Source organism: Crocuta crocuta, unplaced genomic scaffold, assembly GCF_008692635.1.
Source record: "Crocuta crocuta isolate KB4526 unplaced genomic scaffold, BGI_CrCroc_1.0 scaffold339, whole genome shotgun sequence".
Classification (NCBI taxonomy): Eukaryota; Metazoa; Chordata; class Mammalia; order Carnivora; family Hyaenidae; genus Crocuta; species Crocuta crocuta.
The window spans coordinates 1,747,084-1,767,603 of NW_027530357.1; the positions used below are offsets into that span (position 1 = coordinate 1,747,084).

The 20,520-nt window shown below is 48.4% G+C and overlaps 2 protein-coding genes across 3 annotated transcripts in view; both read right to left on the bottom strand.

Annotated features, from left to right (window-relative positions):
* UNC119B (unc-119 lipid binding chaperone B) overlaps positions 1-20,520 on the bottom strand; it is a 68,602-nt gene that overhangs the window by 11,573 nt on the left and 36,509 nt on the right. The gene's annotated exons all lie outside the window — the stretch shown is intronic.
* Positions 5,452-20,502, bottom strand: MLEC (malectin). Of its 2 annotated transcripts, XM_077765998.1 has the most exons (5): positions 20,111-20,502; positions 13,434-13,612; positions 12,677-12,853; positions 12,526-12,583; positions 10,711-11,031 (listed from the first exon to the last, which is right to left on the bottom strand). In XM_077765998.1, the coding sequence occupies exons 1-5, from the start codon at positions 20,340-20,342 to the stop codon at positions 10,802-10,804; spliced, it is 876 nt and encodes a 291-aa protein (XP_077622124.1). In that variant the 5' UTR covers positions 20,343-20,502; the 3' UTR covers positions 10,711-10,801. The 2 variants fall into 2 exon arrangements, with proteins under 2 accessions (XP_077622125.1, XP_077622124.1); XM_077765999.1 differs by lacking the exons at positions 12,526-12,583; positions 12,677-12,853 and having other exon boundaries at positions 5,452-11,031.

Sequence of the window (20,520 nt, forward strand, 5' to 3'; positions counted from 1 at the left end):
ACGGGGGAGAGGCTTCACAGAGGTAACATCTGCACTGAGCCCTGGAAGTTAACCATGATTTCACCAATTGGAGGAGGTGGGCCAGGGGGTTGAGTGGGTGAAGGGTGGGTTAAGGCTGTCCTCTCACACTCCAGGTTGGCTCCCTCTCTAGGGATTCTGGACGAACAGTCTTCTGTGTTGGAGGCCTGGGCCTACAACTGACGTAGTGTGTCTGCTAGGTCTGATATCACATCCTACCCAGACTTAGGCCAGAGTGAAACTCCCCTTTCTCCCCATGGTCAGCCTCAATACTTAATTTATGCCAGGCCTTGCTCTGGCCTTCTCACTTTATGTAAGGGGCTTGGGAGGGGCTGACAGACCTAGCCTGGTTCCTGGACAAAATCCAAACCTTACTCCACCCCAGCTGCCCAGCCTGGTGGAATAGTATGTGGCCGAGTTCCTATCTAAAACTGTCCTGTCTTTGAGAGATTACCACGGGGGCATTTACCAAACCGTTCAGGAAAATTTTAATAGAGGTGTACAAAGAATTCAAGTCCTTCCCTTCGCAAACAACTTTTAAAACCACTCAGCTGTGAGTGGTTACTGAAGAATTTCCAGAACTTTTAAAATGCTACTTAATCGTGAATCACCAGGAGGGAGGCTCAGAATGCAGCCATTCCCCACTCACTTGCTCACTGAAGCTTTGTTCTCAGAGTTCTCAGGACTAGTTACTAGTTTTTCTCTTTCTAGGGATGGTAACAAATGTATTACCCCCTTTATGCACAGAGTCGTTTAGTGCAAAGATGTTTACTGTAGGACCATTTGTAACACTGAAAAAGTACAATAAAGTCCAGTTGTATCCATTCAAGTTATGCACATGTTAAAAAGAATGAGATCCCAGGCTGATCTGTTCAGCATCTCTCTTATTTTGGCTCAGGTCATGATCTCACAGGTTTGTGAGTTCGAGCCCCACGTTAGGCTCCCTGCTGTCAGCACATAGACTTGCTCAAGTGTGCTCACACATGTGTTCTCCCTCTCTCAAACATCAATAAACATTTTTAAAAAATCTTAAAAAAAAATAATGAGATCCATCTACATGTACCAGTATAGAGAGAACTTAAAGATATATGTGGGGGGAGGGGGAGGGGAGACAAGGCATGGAATCCCATTTGCTTAAAATAAAAAGGACACGGAAAGAAAGGGGAGGGGCACACCCTGGTGGCTCAGTGGGTTAAGCATACGACTCTTGATTTCGGCTCAGGTCATGATGTCACAGTTCGTGGGTTCCAGCCCCTCCACAGGCTCTGTAGGCTCTGTGCTGATATTGCAGAGCTTGCTTGGGATTCTCTCTCTCTCTCTGCCCTTCCCCTGCTGGCACCTGGGTGTACATGCTCTCTCCCCTAAAATAATAAACTTTTTTTAAAAATTTTTTTTAATGATTTATTTATTTCTAGGAGAGAGAGAGAGAGAGAGAGAGATAGCGTGAGCAGGGAAGGGNCGCCCCAATAAACTTTTTTTTTTAAAAAGTAAAAATAAGTAAAATAAAAAGGCCATGAATATATGGATTTGTATCTGTAACTGCAAAGGAAGAGATCTCGAAATACTCTAACGTGTTAACCATAGTTCCCTCTGGGGAGGAGAGTATTAGGAGGAACTAAAAAGGGAATATATTCACTTTTGACATGAGAGCTACTTTATGTACTATTTTATCACAAGAAGCATATGATCATGGGTTGCTTATATATTTAAAATATATCTATCTTAGGACCTTTGTCTGGAAGGAAAATGTTAAACCAAAGTAGACTTACCTTCTCTTAAAATTTAAAAGCAACTTCACATTTGGTCACTTTTTTCTGTTCAAAAGAAAATTAAATAAAAACTGCTATATAGGGAGTTGGGGCCTGTACTCTCTAGGATCACTACCTATGAACCTCTGTGTATATACATATAGGAAGGAATGGGAAGAAGAAGGGCTCTAAACTCCAATCTGCTGCTGCTTCTCTTCACCAAATCTTCCTCAGGTATATCAAAAGGCTCTTTTAAAAAGTGTTTTTGATGGGGCGCCTGGGTGGCTTAGTCGGTTAAGCGTCTGACTTTCGCTTAGGTCATGATCTCGTGGTTTGTGGGTTCAAGCCCCGCGTCGGGCTCTGTGCTGACTGCCAGCTCAGAGCCTGGAGCCTGTTTCAGAGTCTGTATCTCCCTCTCTCTCTGACCTTCCCCTGCTCACGCTGTCTCTCTCTCTCTCTCTCCTAGAAATAAATAAAAAAATTTTTGAAAAGTACATAAACTAACACCACGTTTTGGGGGAAGGCGGATGACAGAGATCTACTGCATTAGCAAGGCTTAACCCAAGGTTTCCCTGGGCTAGATGGGGGAAGACCAGCATGGACAGGCCGGCCTCCCTTTCACCCTCGCTCCAGGCTCTGCAAGTCCCTCTCCTGGTTGTTTTCCGTGCTTTAAGAGGTGTGACAGTGGCTAGTTTCCAGGGCAGTCCACGGATAGCCAGGCAGTCTGCCCCAAACCAGGCCAGGCAGGTGGGGCCTGCAGCTGGTGCAGCCAAGGTAAGCAAGACATCAGAGGGCTTTTTTTTCTGCAAAGACTGGGAAATTCAGGCCTCCTTCCTACTCCCTCCCAAAGGTGGCATGCATCGAATCAGCGGGTCAAAGCTGGCACTGCAGGCGTGCCTTGTGGTCTGGGATTGAGAGCTGGTAACTTCCCTAGTAGCCAAGCCACCACTCTCTCTGGCTGAGAGGTTTTTACAAAGCATTAATTTCTTATTTATATCCCACCTGTTCCCAAAAAGGATTTCTGGCATATTCCCAAGTCATATACCACAAGATTGGTGAGTGAAAACTCATGGTGCCTTGTGGAGGGCAATACTTTCAAATTTTTAAATGCATTACTGTTTGACCCAGTAATTCCCTGATGGATTCTGAAGAAACACATGAGCATGTGCACAATATATCCGTGTAGGGGCACCTGGGGGCCTCAGTCAGTTAAGTGTCTGACTTTCGCTCAGGTCATGATCTCACAGCCTGTGAGTTCGAGCCCCGTGTCGGGCTCTGTGCAGACAGCTCAAGCCTGGAGCCTGCTTCAGATTCTGTGTCTCCCTCTCTCTCTCTCTGCCCCTCCCCTATTCACATTCTGTCTCTCTCTCTCTCTCTCAAAAATAAACATCAAAAAAAAAATCTGTGTAAACATATGTGTATACGTACATATATATAAATATGCATAAAAGGATTTCCACCAGTCACCTGTATTCTCCTCTAGGGATTAGATGAATAGGTATGAGAACAAGAAGTGTTCAGATTTTGTACTCCATATAACTTTTTTAAAAATGTCTATGTATTTCCTGTATCGCTAAGTCTTAGAGAGTTACTTTCTTTTTCAGAGGAGGAATGAATAAACCTCCATGTAACCAGCACCTGGCACCATCAGTTACCTTCATTCAAACTGCTTTTCTAAGAACAGCACATCGTGGCATTAAGAGCATGAGCGTGTGGTTAGAAAGTCCTACTCCTCGCTCTGTCACTTACCAGCCATGTGACTTTGGGCAGGTCATCTATCCCCTCTGAGCCTTTGCTTCCTCCTTTATAAGTCAAGCTAGTCACACATCTTCCCTAGAGCTGTAGTGAAGAGATGAAAGCCAGCAACGAGAGCACGATGCTGATACCAGGGAGCGTAAATCCATGCCGACATGGTTCAGCGGCCTTTCTCCAGGACCCTCAGCAGAGGGCTGGCGCACCAGATGGGGAGAAGATGTGGAGCTGGACAGGAGAGCGTGGTGACTGAAGAGAGCTGAGGGGAAATGGAGCTTGGAACCAGGCTTGAGGAAGCGACACATGGATTCCAGTGGCAGCGGCAAGGAGACCCAGGGCACAAGGCTAAGCCAGAAAAGCCAGTGGGATTATTTTTTACTAACATATAAGTGGGTAGCAACAAACCCAACTAAGACTATAGGGCCAGAGTCCTGCAGTGAGGTGCCTACCACCTCTGACTGTTAGTGAACAGAGGCAGTCCCACTGCAGAGCCCCCCTGCTCCACCTCCTCTCTGCCTTGACCCCTCACCACTGCTAACAGCAACGAGCTTTCCAGTAAATGTGGGGGAAACCCCTCTCTCTTCCTCTATACGGGATGGAGGGGGGTGGGGCACTAAGTATGGAGAAAGGTCCGACATACCGGCTCCAGGCTCCAGCCAACCGGGAGCCTGATTTCCTTAGCGAGATTAAGATCTGGACCCAAGGAGTGGTTTAACCCAACCCCCAGCACTTGGCCCAAGATCTTCTGTCAGTTTTCCTCCCTGCAACTCCCTAGAGCAAGGCTTCTTCAGGTCTCTTCCCCCATTTGGCAGCTCACGGGAAGCTACTTGAAATAGTAACAGCTAGGTCTGAATTAGCAAAGAACTCCAGTTATGGGTGGGCTTGAGCTAAGAAAGAGGCTCTGTGGGCCTCCTCGTTTATTTGGGCCCTGAGAACAGACTCCATCAACACTGGCCTCATTCTTGGAGCTGAGCAATGAATTCTGCCCTTCAAGGGATAACTGAGGGAAGTAGGCCAAACTCCCCTGGTACCAGCCGCCTCCATTCCTGCTGGAGAAATACAACAGGTAGTTTCTGGAGTCTGGAGCCAGTCATGTAGCATGGTGGGGAAAGGTAATCAGAGTGATAGAGAGTAATGATGAACCAGAATCTGGGTGTGAAGTCCCAGCTCCATCTTTTGCTGGCTCTCTGGCCTTGGCAATGTCACTTCACCCACGAAAGGCTAATTCCAACTGGTTTGTTGAAGATTAAACAGAAATAACTTTTGTAAAAGTGCTTGGCATTGTGCCTCATCCATTTCAGGGGTTCCATTAAAGGATATCTACAATTATCCTTATGCCTTAGAGAGAATAGGGGCTTTGCAGGCAGATAGACTGAATCTGAAACCTGGCTTGACTATTTATTTACTGACTAGCCTGGGGTAAATTAAGTTTTTTGAGTTTCATGTTCCTCAGCTGTAAAACAAGGCGGATACATTACAGGGGAAAAAAATCCTTCCTGCTCCTTCTGCCCCTTCCCAATGAATACTCAACACTGACAATACACCAGAAGCGGAGAGGGCAGAGAAAATTGTCCCAGGGCTTGATCTGTCCACAGGCTGTCACGGAAGCTGAGGGAAAGCTGTGCATTGGGAGGGAGAGAGTCGAGTCATGGCCTGGCGTTCCAGTGAAAGTGGAAACAAAACAAAACAACTGTTTATTTTTCCTTGAATGCGCTGCGGGCTGAAATGGCCAGGCAGAGTTTTACAGAACTTCATTCCCTTAACCAAACAACCCGGTGAAAAGAAAAGCAAAAGACACGAGGCTAAAATGAACAAAAGCCCCTAGTCTTGTCCCAGGAGAGCCCTTTGCAGCCAAGTGAGCCCCCAGGCCTCCCTTTTGCCACCCCATCACTTCACCTCTCGGCAATCAAGTTCAAACTCAATCTCAACAGAGTGTCACTGCAAATTGTTTATTAAAACACAAAGCAATGGACAGTGAAAAACATCCTGATTTTTTTTTTTTTTTTTTTACTTTTTCGGTGGGAGTAGGACGGGGCATGTAAAGGGTAGGGACAGATGGAGATAGCCCAGGAGGAAAGGCAGCTCTATCCACCCCCACTGCTTTCCCGGGCCAGCCAGGTTCAAAGCCCCTCAGTCACATCTCACTGTGCTGCTGTAAATGCATGTTGTGGCTACAGACAGAGTTAGTTTGGCCGCGGCAGGGAGAGGATGGGAATCTAGGAGCTACCAGGACTACTAAGAACTTGCCGCTATTCTCCAGTTGTTGGTACAGAACAGAGCAGCCAGGCCCAATGGCAGCGGGGAGGGGGAGGCAGGGGTGGTTTCCTGACATGTCAGGTTAGGCCAATAATTGCTGAAGAGGCTGCTCTGAGCTCAGAATGGGCAGCTGGTCCTAGCGTGTGAGAACATGGTGGAAGGAAGATCCAAAGAGGGAACTAATCCAGGGTCAAATTTCTTTTCATTCCCTGGATCATGACACGCTAGGGAAGAGAAGAGTCAAGGATGCCTCGTTCCTGGTTTTGCCGTAAAGAGTCTCCCTGCCAATTCTCCCCTCCCACCTGGCAACTCGGCTCTCCTTTCCCGACAGTTGTCCTTTCAAAGGACGGAAAGCACACTTCAGTTTGTTGTTGTTTTTCCTCATACTGAAATAAAGCACTGAAGCTCAAAATAGAGGTGAGAACGAAGTTCTGCTTCTCCTGGTGCTGTGTGCCCCCACCTCACAAGACTGCCTGGATGTGAGAGGTGCCAGGGCCCTCCCTGCCAACTCTAACAGGACTACGGTTTCCCTGGCTGCCGGCACAATCCCGGCTCCTTGGTTTTTTTGCTCTTGGGGGAGGGGGGTGGGAGGGGACCGTCCCAAGAGATCCATCCTGCTCCTTTTCTGCCAGCCCAGCCAGTCCCCAAATCATCTGCTCTTATCAAAATGACTTGGCAGCCAAAGGCAGGCCACCCAAAAGGCAGCCGGGGAAGGACAAACTAGATCGGCAGCAAGCCACCCACGCACAAAGAAGAAACCCGCCCTAGCTGGGCAGCTGACCCACTGATGCCAATCTGGTCTCATAAGAAAATGAGGAAACCTAGCCCTCTTGCCCCAGAAGAGGTCTAAATACAGAAAGTCCTAGCTCGGACAGAAAGGGAGAAATTACTCTGATCTCTCTGAAGCTTGAACATTAAGGCTTCTTTGCAGTATTTTTAGAGTTCTTTGATCCCTAATTATATCTTTCCATTGAAGAGAAGCAGACTTCTTCTAAGATTTCTGAACAGATCCCGGGTGTTTCTGGTTCTGCTTCTGCACTACCACTTAGCCTTATCCCAGGCTCCTTTCCCCCAGGGTCACAGCAGGAGGAGGCCCAAGCATCTCCTCCTCCTTCCCTTTTTTTGAATAGGAGCATCTGTTAGTCTCTCATTTTGAAAGTTCACCTGCTCTCCTAGGTCCTTTGGAGAGGCATAGAGGACAATATTACATGTTGCCACTTGATGCCATTAAGGCTCCTCGAGGCAAGAAGACACTTGAATTAGGTTAGAGCCGGCCAGCAAAGGGGAGGGGGAGAAAGGGATGGGGAAGCAGCCCCACGGCAGGGACTGTAAGACCCCCGCCCAGACCTGAATCTAGAGGGAATGCCCACCCTGGCTCAGAGCAGGAGAGGAAAAGGCACTGTGCTGACCGGGGTGGGTGCCCCAATCTCCAGGGAAGGTAGAGAACCTGTGGATTCTTTCCCTGGTCTTCCTAAGGTGAGCCAATTTCTAGAGAAAGAAGTATACGTGCTAGGAAAGGGGAAATACTGCTGCTGTTTTCTGAAGTTCAGCTGAGATTCTAGAGGCCATGGCCAGGTCTTCCCAGGAGAAAGTAGAAGCAGGATAAGAAGGAAGAGAAATTCCTTAAAACAGAAGCTTCTCCAAAAAGGTAAAGAAGTCAAAACACAATTCTGAAACCAGATGAGTTTCCAGACACAGAGAGGGGCAGGTAAACTTAACTCAAACTTCACCCCATCTCTTCAAAGCCTAATTGACCTCTAATGTGATCCCCCAATTTCAGGCCAGTATCTCTGAGGCAAAAAGTGGACAAAAGAGAAAAGGTTACATTCTCAAACCAGTCGGTGGCCCTACAGGCCCTGCGCCACCCCTACCCCCAGGGAGTCTAACACCACTGACACTGGAAGATAACCATTTTTCAAGTCACCAGAATTCAAGATAACCACTGAGCAGCTTCTCCTCCATAGCGGAGATGTTACAGAAATATGGATCTGGTTTAGGGGACAGGAGTCCCACAGATTATTTCCTGGCAGGATGTTTCAGTCAGTATGAGTGAAACCCAGGGTCAGCTGGCCCCTGACGCAAATCAGAGCTACGCTGCAGACTCTCAGTCCATCCCCAGCAGACAGCTTTGTGTGGTCCGTGCGGTCCACCCAGACACTGAACTGAGGCCACATTCCCGGCAAAAGGAGTTTCAACTTGCCCATCTGCTCTTGGCTTTGGCCAGCTAGGCTCAGGGTGATCTAAAAACCTAGAACGGTGCATGGATCCAGTAGAAGAGGCCAGGCCTCCCCTTCCCCAGGCCTAGGTGGCATCCCTCATCACCTCCCCAACCCCAGACAGACTCCCTACAGCGTAGTCATGTGGTCCTAGCACTAGCTCAACATACAGGCAGGGGAGCAAACAGTGCAAAAAGCAAACGACGAACAGAGTAATTTGTGACATACACAATACAAAAATAAAAATACAGAGTGCCCCACCCCACCCCTTTAACCTAAACTTCATGTACCTATATCATCTTGAAGGAGCCCACCCCCCACCCCACCCCACAAAAAAAATAAGCTTTCAAGTTCAGCATCATGGGCCAGCTGTGACCTGCCCTGGGCAGCTCTGTTAGCTGGGTGGGCTTGGCTCCAGGGGACTCTACCCCAGCCCCCACCATACCTCTTCCTGTTTCCTCACTTCTCCTTTAGCTTTTGTGAGCCATAGAAAGATGTTCCTTCCTTTCGGACACAAGCAGAGGAAAATGCCCATCCCTATCCCTGAGCTCAGGGGGAAGGAGTGGGCTTGGAAACGGGTGGGCTTGGAAGCAAAGCTGCTTGGCTTACAGTACCGTTAGGAAATGGCCCCAGGAGCCAGGGTTTCCTTCTGAGACTCTGACTCACTGCAGGGATGGGTTGAGGTGAGTAGGCGGGACCCCTCCTTCCTCAAAGACCCAGGCAAACTAACAAACAAGGCAAAACGGAGGTAGCGAGTCCTCCTTCCTCATCTTGTCTCTGCCACGGACAGTGGCCTACGGCTTTGGGGAGCTGTGATGGAAGGGGAACCAAAGCCACTGTCAGAAGCCCAATTAATAGTCAGGATGTCCACTGCCCCAGGCAAGGGGTCCCCCAGACCAAGGTTATAGGATGCCATCCTTCAAAGCAGGGAGCTTTGTGAAGCACTCCAGGAAGTGTTCCTCTCACTACAGCCTCAGGCCACAGCCATCCAGATGCCCGACTCAATCCCCTACTGCTGAGGCCTAAGTCACAGCTAAAATAAAGGGCTCCAACTCTCAAAGGACTAAATGCTGGCCCAGAGTAACTCATTAAGAGCCAAAACCCAGGCCATGAGCCTAAGGGTTACTTGCTTTGTCACATAACGAGCAATTCAAATACATGGAGCTCTTTAAAAAAAAAAAAAAGGACAACATTAAAAACATTCTAAAAAGATGAGCTTGGTCTGAGATTCTATGCTGCTCCCTTCCAAGCAAGAAGCTAACCCTGCTGCTCTCCATCCATAAAACTCTATGTAGCTTGGCTGGGTCCTCCCTCACTGCTGCCCTAACAGTGACCATAAAGAGAGGCATCAGGGAGCCTTCATTTCTGCAGAAGTCTTTTCAGGGAATTGAAGACAGCCACCTGACACTAAGGTTGGCTTCAGAACTGCCAGGACCGTGGCTGACTAGGAATCTTTCGGCCCCGTCACACCAAGAACCCAACTGCAGCTCGGACAGGGAAATGAAAAGAAAGAAGGGCAGGCTGTTAGGATTGGGGGAGGTGCCACTGGGCCAGATACAGACAATCAGTCTAGTTCCTTGGGGCAGCTCTAGGCATAAACCAAAACTGGCTGACTTGTGACACAGAAGGACATGGGAATAAATGAACATCAGATACCAGATAGACACTCTAAACAGTGGTCAGTCACTTAGTAGGGCTCAAGTCTCTGAGGTGGCTCTTAAGTTATGCTAACATAAGCCTTTTCTAATCCAAAGACCAGAAGAGACTTTTAAGGTCAAGTGTTCTGTTGCTGCAGGCTGGAAAGCATCCCTGTCCCCTGGCAGCAAGACCCTACAAAGGGGCCAGTAAAAGCACTGCTGGGTCAGGTCCTCCTGGCTGCTGGCTCAGAGATCCAGGGAGGGAGGTACCAACAAGGTGAGGTGCTAGAGGATAAGACATTCAAGCAGAGGGAACCCCAAATCCCCATGTTGCCTTCCCTTCTTGGCAATAACTTAGCGGGATGATTGAGAGAGAGAAGAGATTTCAAATGAGCCAGATTAAAGGGGGAAAAAAATGAAAAGAAAGGAAGTCCCCAACAGGCACAGAAATCAAAATGATTTGTTGTGGTAACAAGTCAGAGGCAACTTGAGGACCTGACATAAACTAATCGTCTTGGATACCAGACAGTCCTCTAACTGGCACATGTCAGGGAGACAAGCAATGACAAAGCGCAAACACTTAAGGTGGAACCATCATTGGGCTGAAACCAGAAAGGCTTCCAAGTAAGGAAGTATCTAATTTTCTTCTTCTTTTTTTAATCCCCCTTCCGTTTTCGTTTTTATCATACAAATTATACACCTTCCCACATACACAAAAGCACACACACTTTCAATCCCAGGACACCTGAAAACTTATCTGGACATAACTTCAGAACATACCCAACTCCCAGCGCTGGTCTTCTCAGGTAATAAGATGACATTTCCCTGCTGTTAATTTCTAACCTAAAAAAAGGAACTGTGTCTGCTCTGGGTTCAGAGTCCTTTCCGCTAGGTGCGCAGATGAGGATCCTTGAACGTGGAGGATCCGCTTCACTGAAGTACCCAGGAGAGGAAAGAGACGGCTGGGGCCAGCCACAAAGAGGGCACAAGGACTGAAGCAGGGCTGGGACCTGTGGTGGATAAGGGCCGCTCTCTACCCACTCTGCCTCTTTTTTTCTCCTTTAATTTTTGTGTGTGGTTTTGTTTGCTAATCACTGTGAAAGTACAGAAACCAAAACCGACGTGTTTGGTTTCTTTCCCACACCCTCCACCCTGCTCAGGATGGTATTTGTTCTCACAACCGGCAGAGGCAGAAGAGGGTTGGAATGAAGACTCCGAAGGCCACCAGGATGGGAAACATGAGGCTGCTGTTGTCCGAGGCATAGGGGTTGGGCGTGCGGGGGCCCGACTGCACCCGATTCTTATTGGTCTGTCTTTTGAGATTAGACCCTTCATCGTATTCTTCTTCTTCTTCTTCCTCTTCTTTCTTCTCCAGTCCTGGATGAGGCTGCAGCTTTGGTACATCTGACACAAGAAAGTAGACATCTTTTAAGTAAGACCCACACCATTTAAAAAAAAAATTTTCTTTTTTATGTTTATTTATTTTTGACAGAGATAGAAACAGAGTGCGAGCAGTGGAGGGGCAGAGGGAGGGAGACACAGAATTCAAAACAGACTCCAGACTCTGGGCTGTCAGCACAGAGCCTGACACGGGGCTCGAACCCATGAACCATGAGACCACAACCTGAAACGAAGTCAAAGCCTCAACCAACTGAGCCGCCTAGGCACTTCAAGACCCATACCATTTAAGTGAGACTCTTAAAAGCCATAAACGATGCTATGACCTACACGGGGTCTACAGGAAAAAACAGATGTAGCAGAAATAGCTCCTGGCCTAGAAAGCTGTGGATGGCTGCAAACACTGGTCTTTTTTAGATTTAACTAAAATGTAGTTGGGGCGCCTGGGTGGCTAAGTTGGTTGGGCATCTGACTTTGGCTCAGGTCATGATCTCATGGTTCGTGGGTTCAAGCCCCGTGTCNCCTACCCCAGGGGAGGCTCGCTATCTTACCTTCCTTTTCTACCTCTTGTGGACTGGATTCAACAGGGACAGTGACCCGACACCCAAAACTTAACCTTTTCAAATCCCTCCTGCGCCCTCCACAATCCCACATTTCCTTCTGATTCACACAGCAACTGAGGAAAAGCTGAGCTACAGGGCCCTGGGTTGTCAGCACACACCACCCCTCTGCTCTGCCTGCTCCTTAGGGACTCAAGCTATAACTCTGTTTTTGTGGCAAGACTATCTGCCTAGATGTCATAACACCAGCATCTGGGGACACATCAAGACAATAGGATGAGCTCCTTGTGCATTAAGGATGAGTTGGGAAAAGGTACAAAGGCAGAATGGAGAAGAAAAGTCACTAAAACACAAGCTTTCTCTGCAAACAAACAAATAAAAAAACAACCAGCCTGGGAATCCGGCAGCCAGGATCATCTCAATGCTGAGAAAGCAATATACCCTAAGGCTGGATCCCAAGGACAAGGAGACATTAGGAAGTGAACTTTCGTCCAGTGCAGTTGATCAGTGCTGGACTCTCATAGAGCATACCGAAATGCTGAAGGACTCCTTCTTTTGCCTTTTCCCTTTCTGCCCCCAAGAAATAGATGTCAAAGAAAGAGAATAAGGACTAGCTTTAGCTGATTCCAAAAGACCAGAAGGGTCAGGGCACACCAGTAGGTACCATTTTAAGCCCAATTTACAGTGAACTTAAAGGAATTTGTCCAAAGCAAAACAGCTGATTAAGTGGCAGCAGCAAAATCAGAACACAGACCTTATGCCAAAGCTATGGTCAGCACCATGCAACACTCTGTGCCCATCCATTTGACTTTGGACTCCCCACAATTTGGCTTTAAGTGTTTACACAGAACAGTGATTGGCTAAGTTATTCCCCCAAGGCTTTCCTCAACTATATCCTTCAGACCAAGGGAAAAAAAAGCAGGTTAAGGACACCACTTACCATCCACTGTCCCAGCCATGATGTAGAGTGCACAAACTTTGGGATTGTCATAGTACCCCTAGGAAATGGGAGAACCAGGGTCAGCACCACACAGCAGTAAACATTCCCCCGCACCTACTCCTCAGCTGGGAAGGCAGAGGGAGAGCATTACCTTTACAAACTCAATGTAGAGTTTCCCCGTGAAGGTGGACACCTCCCCTTGGACACTCAGCTTTCCCTTCCTGATGCTCATAGGGATGATTTCATCATGAGCTGTGCTGTGCCCGACACGATCAAAGATGTCCAAGTCCTTCACCACAACATGGCCATTCAATCGCACATCAAATACCTTCCACAATTTAAAAAAAAAAACAACCAGACAATGTCAAAACCATCAGCTTCATAGTCCTTTAGCAGCTGGACATCACGTACCTGCCCAGGCTTCAAATTCAGAAATAATTTTTAAAATGAAAAAGCTGGATATAGTCAAGGGTACAGAGTTCTTTATATGAGCTGAATCAAAGCCATGTTCCTTCACGGTCAAGGTCTCATACTGGCCTTAGGGAACACAGAATACACACAAAAAGCTCAACATGGGGGAAAAAAAAAAAGCTCACATGGAAAGAAGGAAATTCATAAGAAGAGACAGGAAAAGAATAAGGCTAAAAACAAGAAGGTGCTGACAACTAAGGAAGATGACCAGGATCAGTTAGTTGCCAAGAACTAAGATTCTGGCATTGCCTTCTGTCACCAACCCCCAAGGCAAGTGCAGCCTTGTGAGCAATGGGACACTGCTTCTCTAGGGACAGATGGAATCCAGCTTCTCCTCAAAGCTCACCTGTTCCTCCCTTCTGGGGAGGCTCTTACATTCTCTGGCCCATAGCAGGGGACTATCCAAGAGTGGCAATGTCCCACTGACCAGGCCTCACCTTCTGCTGGGACTGTGCAAAGTAGACCTCAGCAAATTTCAACACCAGCACATAGTCCCCCTCCTCCTTGATGGGCACTTCGTAGCCAAAAGTCTCCTCATTGTACCGCTCAGTTTGATACAGGATCTGGTCCTCGGGGTTGGAACGCAGGATTGGCAGTTTCATACCATAGTCGGAGGCTGGGAACAAAAGACAAAGAGAAACCACATCAGGGGCATGACACAGAAAAAGAGCACAGACCCCACAACTGCCAGCATTTCTGAGGCAATGTTAGTAACCCTCCCAGGGGAAGGGGCCACCCGCTCTGCATCTGGCTTTAAAGAGACCAGACACAGGGGTGCCTGGGTGGCTCAGTAGGTTAAGTATCTGACTTCGGCTCAGGTCATGATCTCACAGTTCACAGGTTCAAGCTCCACATCGGACTCTGTGCTGACAGCTCCGTGCCTGGAGCCTGCTTCAGATTCTGTGTCTCCCTCTCTCTCTGTCCTCGCCCACACACAGTCTCTCTCTCTCAAAAATAAACATTAAAAATAAATTAAAAATTAAAAAAAATAGAGACCAGACACAAAGGCAAGCATCAGAGAGCCATTACCAAGGAAGAGTAAAGTGAAAGAAACCAAACACTAATCACCCCAACAGCTCCCTAACCCTCAGAGTAGAACTTTTTACAAGCCTGTTAAAATGACCGTCCTCAACCATGGAGAGTGTCAGGAAGAAAACAGGCAATAGCTATAGCTCCTGGCTCTCTGAAAAGAGGAGCGTCAGAAAAACCTCATAAAACAGGGGGGATGGCCAAGAGCCCTCCAAGATGATTAAGTTCAGAGTAGTTTTTTTTTTCCATTCAGAAAAGCTCAAGGGTCTAAAACAAACAGGATACGTTAGGCCAGTCATTCTCCATTGTCTATACTACAAATAAGATACCAGCTTAGTTGCTTTTTATAATTTTCAGTCACAAAGTTCCAAGCCTGGTAAATATCAGAGAAACGTGCTCATAAAAAGAAGGGTGTGATGCTCTCTAACTTCTTTTACATGGAAGCACCTTACTTCCCACAAACTCACAGAACTCAACCTCACCTACTCTCTCTTGAACCTATCCCCAGTTAAACCAAAAGAGTTTAGAACCAAAAGGTTCCTTACTGTATCCGCAGCACCTAACAAAGACCCTGGCACATAAATACGCACTCAGTATGCTTCGCCGACCTAACAAACAGCAACTAAGGAGGTGTCTGTGGAGCAGTGAAGCCATGCTATTCTCTCTACAGGGCTGAAGCCATCCTCGCAGGAGAAAAAACCTACCATGGTCTTACTGGCACCTCTGGCCTAAGATGCCCAAGTCCTGGGGGGGGGCACCTTTCCCATCTCACAAACTGATAAGGAACAAGGCAGGGTAAAAGTAAAAAGTGAGTGGTGCCTGGCTGGCTCAGCTGGTACAGCATGAGCTGCTTGCAGAGTCATGAGGATCTAGGCCCCACAGTGAGCGTAAAGTTTGCATTAAAAAAAAAAAAAAGTAAAAGTTACACACCTTGGGGTCAGTATCAGAAGAGCCAGAAACCTCTACTGCCCCCAGCCCCCTTCCCCCGGCCTTAGTAAGAGACGAGACGACATATGTTTTTCTTCCCCCCTCATGACAAACTGAACTGTGGTCTTTCCTCAAAGGGAAGATACCGCACTCCAGCCCCAGAGATGAACAGCTATGCTTCCTCCTCCAGAGAGTAGCCTCTCTGTCTCCTTTATCCTGCAAACACAATGAAGTTTTCCAGTGCGCCATAAATCTGCTTTCCAAACTGCAGACTTAGCAATGATTTTGGTACACCCACCTCGTCTCTCCTCCTGCCTGGGATTAAGAGTTCAAGACCACCTCCCAACCTCCCATGGTGACTCTGAAGGTATTTGGCACCTAGATCCCTTGGGAGATGTCCAAGAGCAGTCATCCCTGGAGCTTTATCTTCTGAATCACCACAACTCCCAACGGGATCTTTTATCTCTAAGGAAGGTAAAAGAGTAACTAAAAGAATCAGTGGCTAAGGTCAAGCCCTCAAAAAAATAAACATAACTGTTAACAGTTCCTGTAAGTGAACAGTTAGCCATGACATCAGATGGACCTGATGGGACAATGCAACAGGAAACTTACTGTGCTTTTGTCTTCGGGCTTTTTTCTTCTTATTTCTTCTCAAGAAATCAAAGGGTGACTAAGTAGCACTACAAAGGATGGACTGCCGGCACGCCTCGGCTCTTTCCCAGGCTCAAACCATTACACCATGAAGATTAAAAGACTGTTTCTCTTCCACTTGAGTTCTAAGAATTCTCCTCTTCCATGAGGACCGTGATCCTTACAAATTTGGAACATTAACTAGATTTGCTTTTTAGAGACACAGAAAATTTTGTACATGTATGGGGAATCTTTTTCTTTCTTTCTTTCTTTGTTGACAAGTGGAAAAAGTGAGACACTGACAGTAATGTAATCTGTAACAGCCTCAGTCTCACAACTCACAAAACTCAGCCATGTGAATAAAAACTACATAACAACGTTGGAATTACCTTTAAATATTTTCCCTTTAAAGCCCAAGTGGCTTTCGCAGGAGATCTGCCACATGCAAAGCTGCATTTGCTTAAGTCCCAAGAGATGCAGCAGCAAAAAGGATTTCTTTCTTTCCCCTTTCGACTTTATGTATTCACAGCTAAACAGATCGCTCTAAAATACAGTGACGTGAACACAGTCAGCACACTGCTGAAGTTGGCACGATACGGCTCCAACAGTTAACCAGAAAGGAAGGTGGCCAAAGGAACTCCATTATGTCTGTTGTTTCTTACTTCGGGCCAATGGAGGAGCCAGGCTGTTTGAAAAATTCAGCCCCGGTTTCAGGGTGAGACAGGCCTGGGTTTGAATCCTGGCTCTGCCACCTACCATGCGGTGTGGAACAATTTGTCTTCTCACCTATAAAATGGGGACAACACCTACCCCACAGCTTGCGTGTGGTGAGATCTGTAAACAGCTTAATACAGTGCCTCCCAGAGACACAGACAGATGTAAAGGTATGCCACCCAGGCAAGCATATGCACACAATAAGCATCAAAAAAAGAAAGCCTCCACTCCCAGGAGTTTAGGGAATGGAGCAAGTGGAAATGGAAGTAATAAAATTAATTGGAAAACTGCAGTGAGGAACCACAGGAGTGGAAAAGCCAGAAGGAGCTGGAAGCTGTCCTAACGAGACCACCACTGCAGGGCCGCCGTGGCACTCTACCCGTGGGCCTCCCACCTGACCGCTAACTTATTCTTCTCAATCAATCACTTCCTTCTCACGGGAGGCGAGGCCATAAAGAATTATTCTGAATGGGCTGGGGCAGGGAAACTTGAGGATTCCGTTAATCAAAAAGGAAGGGCCAAAGGGCCTACATTATGTCTGCTGTTTCTTAGTTCAGGACAATGGAGGGGCCAGGCTACTGGAAAAAGTCAGCCCCAGTTTGAGAGTAAGACAGGCCTGGATTTTATGTGATTTGGAACAGATTATTCTCTCTAGGTGTTTTTTCACCTGTAAAATGGGGATACCACCTACCTAAGTTCTCTACCTGTGAACTTCTGCTACCTAGAGAGCCTGCAGATGAAGCCTGCCTCTTAGGCGAAAGTATGGAGGGAAAATTCTAAACAAATTCCACAGCCTTAAGCAAATCAGACATAGCAGCGACCCTCAACCTCTTTCATGCTCTAATCTCCCCCAGAGCCAAATCCCTCCCCAGCCAAAAGGAAGGCTGCCCAGAAAGGGGTCTTCCTTAGGCCTGCAGAATTAGTAATCTGATAGGTTCAGGCCCTTAGCCACCTTTTTGCCCCTCTGGAACCATGTTCTGCCCTACTTGTAACTTCATGTAAAAGGTTATCGAGCACAGAAAAAGAGACACTTAAACCCACTCTGGGCAGGAGAGTTTTCAGACTCAGGTCACTGATTTGTAGAGCATGAGACCTTATACTATGAAGGAAAACAAGGCCCAGAGAGGTAGAGCGTGTTCTTCAAGGTCATACAAATGACTGGCAGATATCTTTCTATGAAGAGGAAATAGTCTCTTCTAAAACCAGGCCAAGTCCTGTGCCCTCAGGCCAAATAACCAGGTCTTTTCCTCCTGAGTCAGGAGGAACCCAGAATGAGCAAGTTCAAAAGAACCTGGAATTTGCAGCATGCCAAAGCCCCACATTGAGCACTGTATAGTGGCATTTCCATCTAGTGAAGCCCACAAGTTGAAAAAGCCTTTCCCAGGCTATGAGGATCTCCTATGAGCACTTGCTACCCTCAAGGCAGAAATGAAATTCAATAAACATTATGAATGCCTCTGAAAGCAAAAGCTACTAGGTGCCCTGATCCACTCATGTACAGGAATGCTGAACTACAAAGACACTATAGAGAAACACCAAGTTCAAAAGAGGGCCAAACTCATCTGGATTAAGTTGGCAACAAATACCTGAATCCATTCAACATAAAATGAACCTTCTTCAGCATGCTGGAAACAATATTGCAGGCATGTGGCAAAAGAAATTAGACATACAGCCCCTAGTGCAATTAGTGTAAATAGCTGCATGGAGCAAGGGCCTCCCTGGCACACGGTACCCAAACCGTGCCAGGGAAGGGAACGCAGAGTGAACAGCTACACCTCCCTTGGTGGTACCGACTCCTTAGCACAGAAACTACAGAGCTGCCTCCGGAGAATGGAAGCTGAGTCAAATCTCAGACCCACATCTAAGGCCACTAAAATGCTTCTCTCACTCAGGAACCCAGTAAGTGCAACGATGCAACAGGCTAGTCCAAGCCGCAGTTGACAAACAGCCTCCACTCTCCATCCACCCCTTCCTACGGCTACAATTCATGGCCCCTGTCTGTTGCACTTGGACAGAGTGGAGCAGGGAAACCTCTGTTTACAGAGTGCCTCAAAGGCTGGGGTCCAAGGTAGGATTCCAGTCCACATGCTTTGGTAGATCCCATGTAATTTTACCTGCTACAATAAACTCCTCCAAAGAAATTGCAACCATGAGCCAATAACCCAAGGACAGATAGCCTGGCTGACTGCTGACCAGCACAACTCCCTCCCCCAAAAAATCACCTGCACAAGCAAATTAAAACCAGGATTTGTGGATAAGAGAAGCCGGGGACCGAACCTGCATGGTCTTAGCTTTTTCCTCTGCACAATAAACCTAATGGGATCCTATAATTTGTAAAGCCCAGTATCTGTTAAGTGAAAGAAATCATCAGCACGCTGTCCTCACCGTTCCTACCTCAAGAGGCAAAGTCCACAAACGATCTCTAGTTTCCTCAAGAGCTCCTTCCTCCCTGCCCACACCCATGAAGAAAGAGGAAGGGTCCAGGATGGAGACAGCAGTGACCTCGTGCTCATGTGAAGTCTGGCTCTGGCTGCTGATACGGCCGCTCAAGACCAGGGCCCTGACTCAGCTGAACCCAGGCTCCTGAGACCTACATGCCAGGGCTAAGTAAATTTCAAGGCCAACACGGAACTCCAGAAAACAGCCCTGTGTCCCAACACCCTCACATGTATGGAAGCAATAAACCCTCTAACACAACGGACTCCGGGACACTGCCATGAACTTGGAAGAACGAAGTTAAACCCTTTTGTAAAGGCAAGAGCCAAATCTGGGCATCGTGGAAAGAATGAGAGAAAAGTCTGTCTCTTAGTTTTCTGGAGATGGCACCCTGCCAATTTGGCAGCCTCTGAACCCGGCATACAACATAAATCTCCTTCCAACACATGAAGTAAGTTTCCCTCTCAAACCTGTTGTCCAATCCCACTTACAGAAGAAAGAGTCTAGAACAGATTTGCAGATTTTCCCAAAGTCTGGTCTGAGGATGTCCAACATCAGAAGCCCCCTGGTGCAGAAACGTGGGTTTAATCTAGCAGGTCTGTAATTCCCGTGTTTGGCCGGCTCCCCCCGGCCATTCTTACACTAACTTTGAGAATTTTCCCCAGACGCTGGAATCCTACCCCTCAAGGCTTCTGAGGGTGGGCTCTCCGCACTGTCGGATACAACACTGCGATCTTACACGGGCTGACCCAGTTGACACTCCAGCAGCCTCACGGGCACGATGGCTTCGGTATAACCACCCTCTGGGATGGCCTCAGCTTCTACTTTGAAGCCCACATCTTCCTCGCTCTAAAGGGGGGAGCAGGAGGAGGCTACAACCAAACTTTCCTGGCTCATCGTCTTCGAAGATTCCTTTCTATTCTGGCTAAGAACCAAGCCCCGCTCCTGCAAGAAGGGGTAAGGAAAAGCGGCCAATTTCTGGGACGGCAAGAACTTAGTAGCTACGCCGCCATACAGCCGAGCAAAACCACCCAGGCCTGGGACACGGATACCCCACGACCCGTGAGGCCTCGAGGTGGCAACAGGCCGCCCTCGTTTTTACTTTCCCAGATCGGCTGGAAGCGAGGGCTTAAGAAAATGCAGGATGTGAGGTCCAAATATAACTTCTCGCCAACTCTGCCTCAATCGCTCTTCGCAGCTTCGAGACCGCGCCAGGCTCGGAGCTCTGACCGCGTCCCTGAGAAAACCGCAGAGACAGACTTGGCTCCGGAGACGTGGCCCCAGGGTTGAGGAAGGGGCGCAGGGCCCGCAGCCCTCGGCCCGGCTGCGCCCGGCACGCCAGGCCCCGGATCCCACGGCCCGGCTGAGGGGCTCTCACCTCGGCCCACCCGGCCTTCTAAAGGGTCCTTGCGGAAGTGGATCCCGTGCACGTCCACATGCGCCTCGCCGCCCGCGTTGACGGCCCAAATGACGCTCTCCGGCAGCCCGGCCCCCGCCGAGCAGACCACGCCGAGCCCCGGCCCCCGGAGCGCCGGCGGCAGCAGCGGCAGCAGCAGCAGCAGTTGCAGGAGCGCCACGGCGGCTCCCTCAACCGCCCGGGCCTCCAGCATGGCGGCCACCACAGCGGGGGCAGCCTCCACCGACCCTCGTCCTCAGTCGGCCGCCAGGCCGCCCCGGACTCAGAAAAACAGCGCCACGGGCCGCTCCGCTTCAGCCGCCGGCGACATGTCGCGCTCAGGCCTCCTTCTCAGCCACGGGTGCCGCCTCCCACCTCAGGAACAACCTACC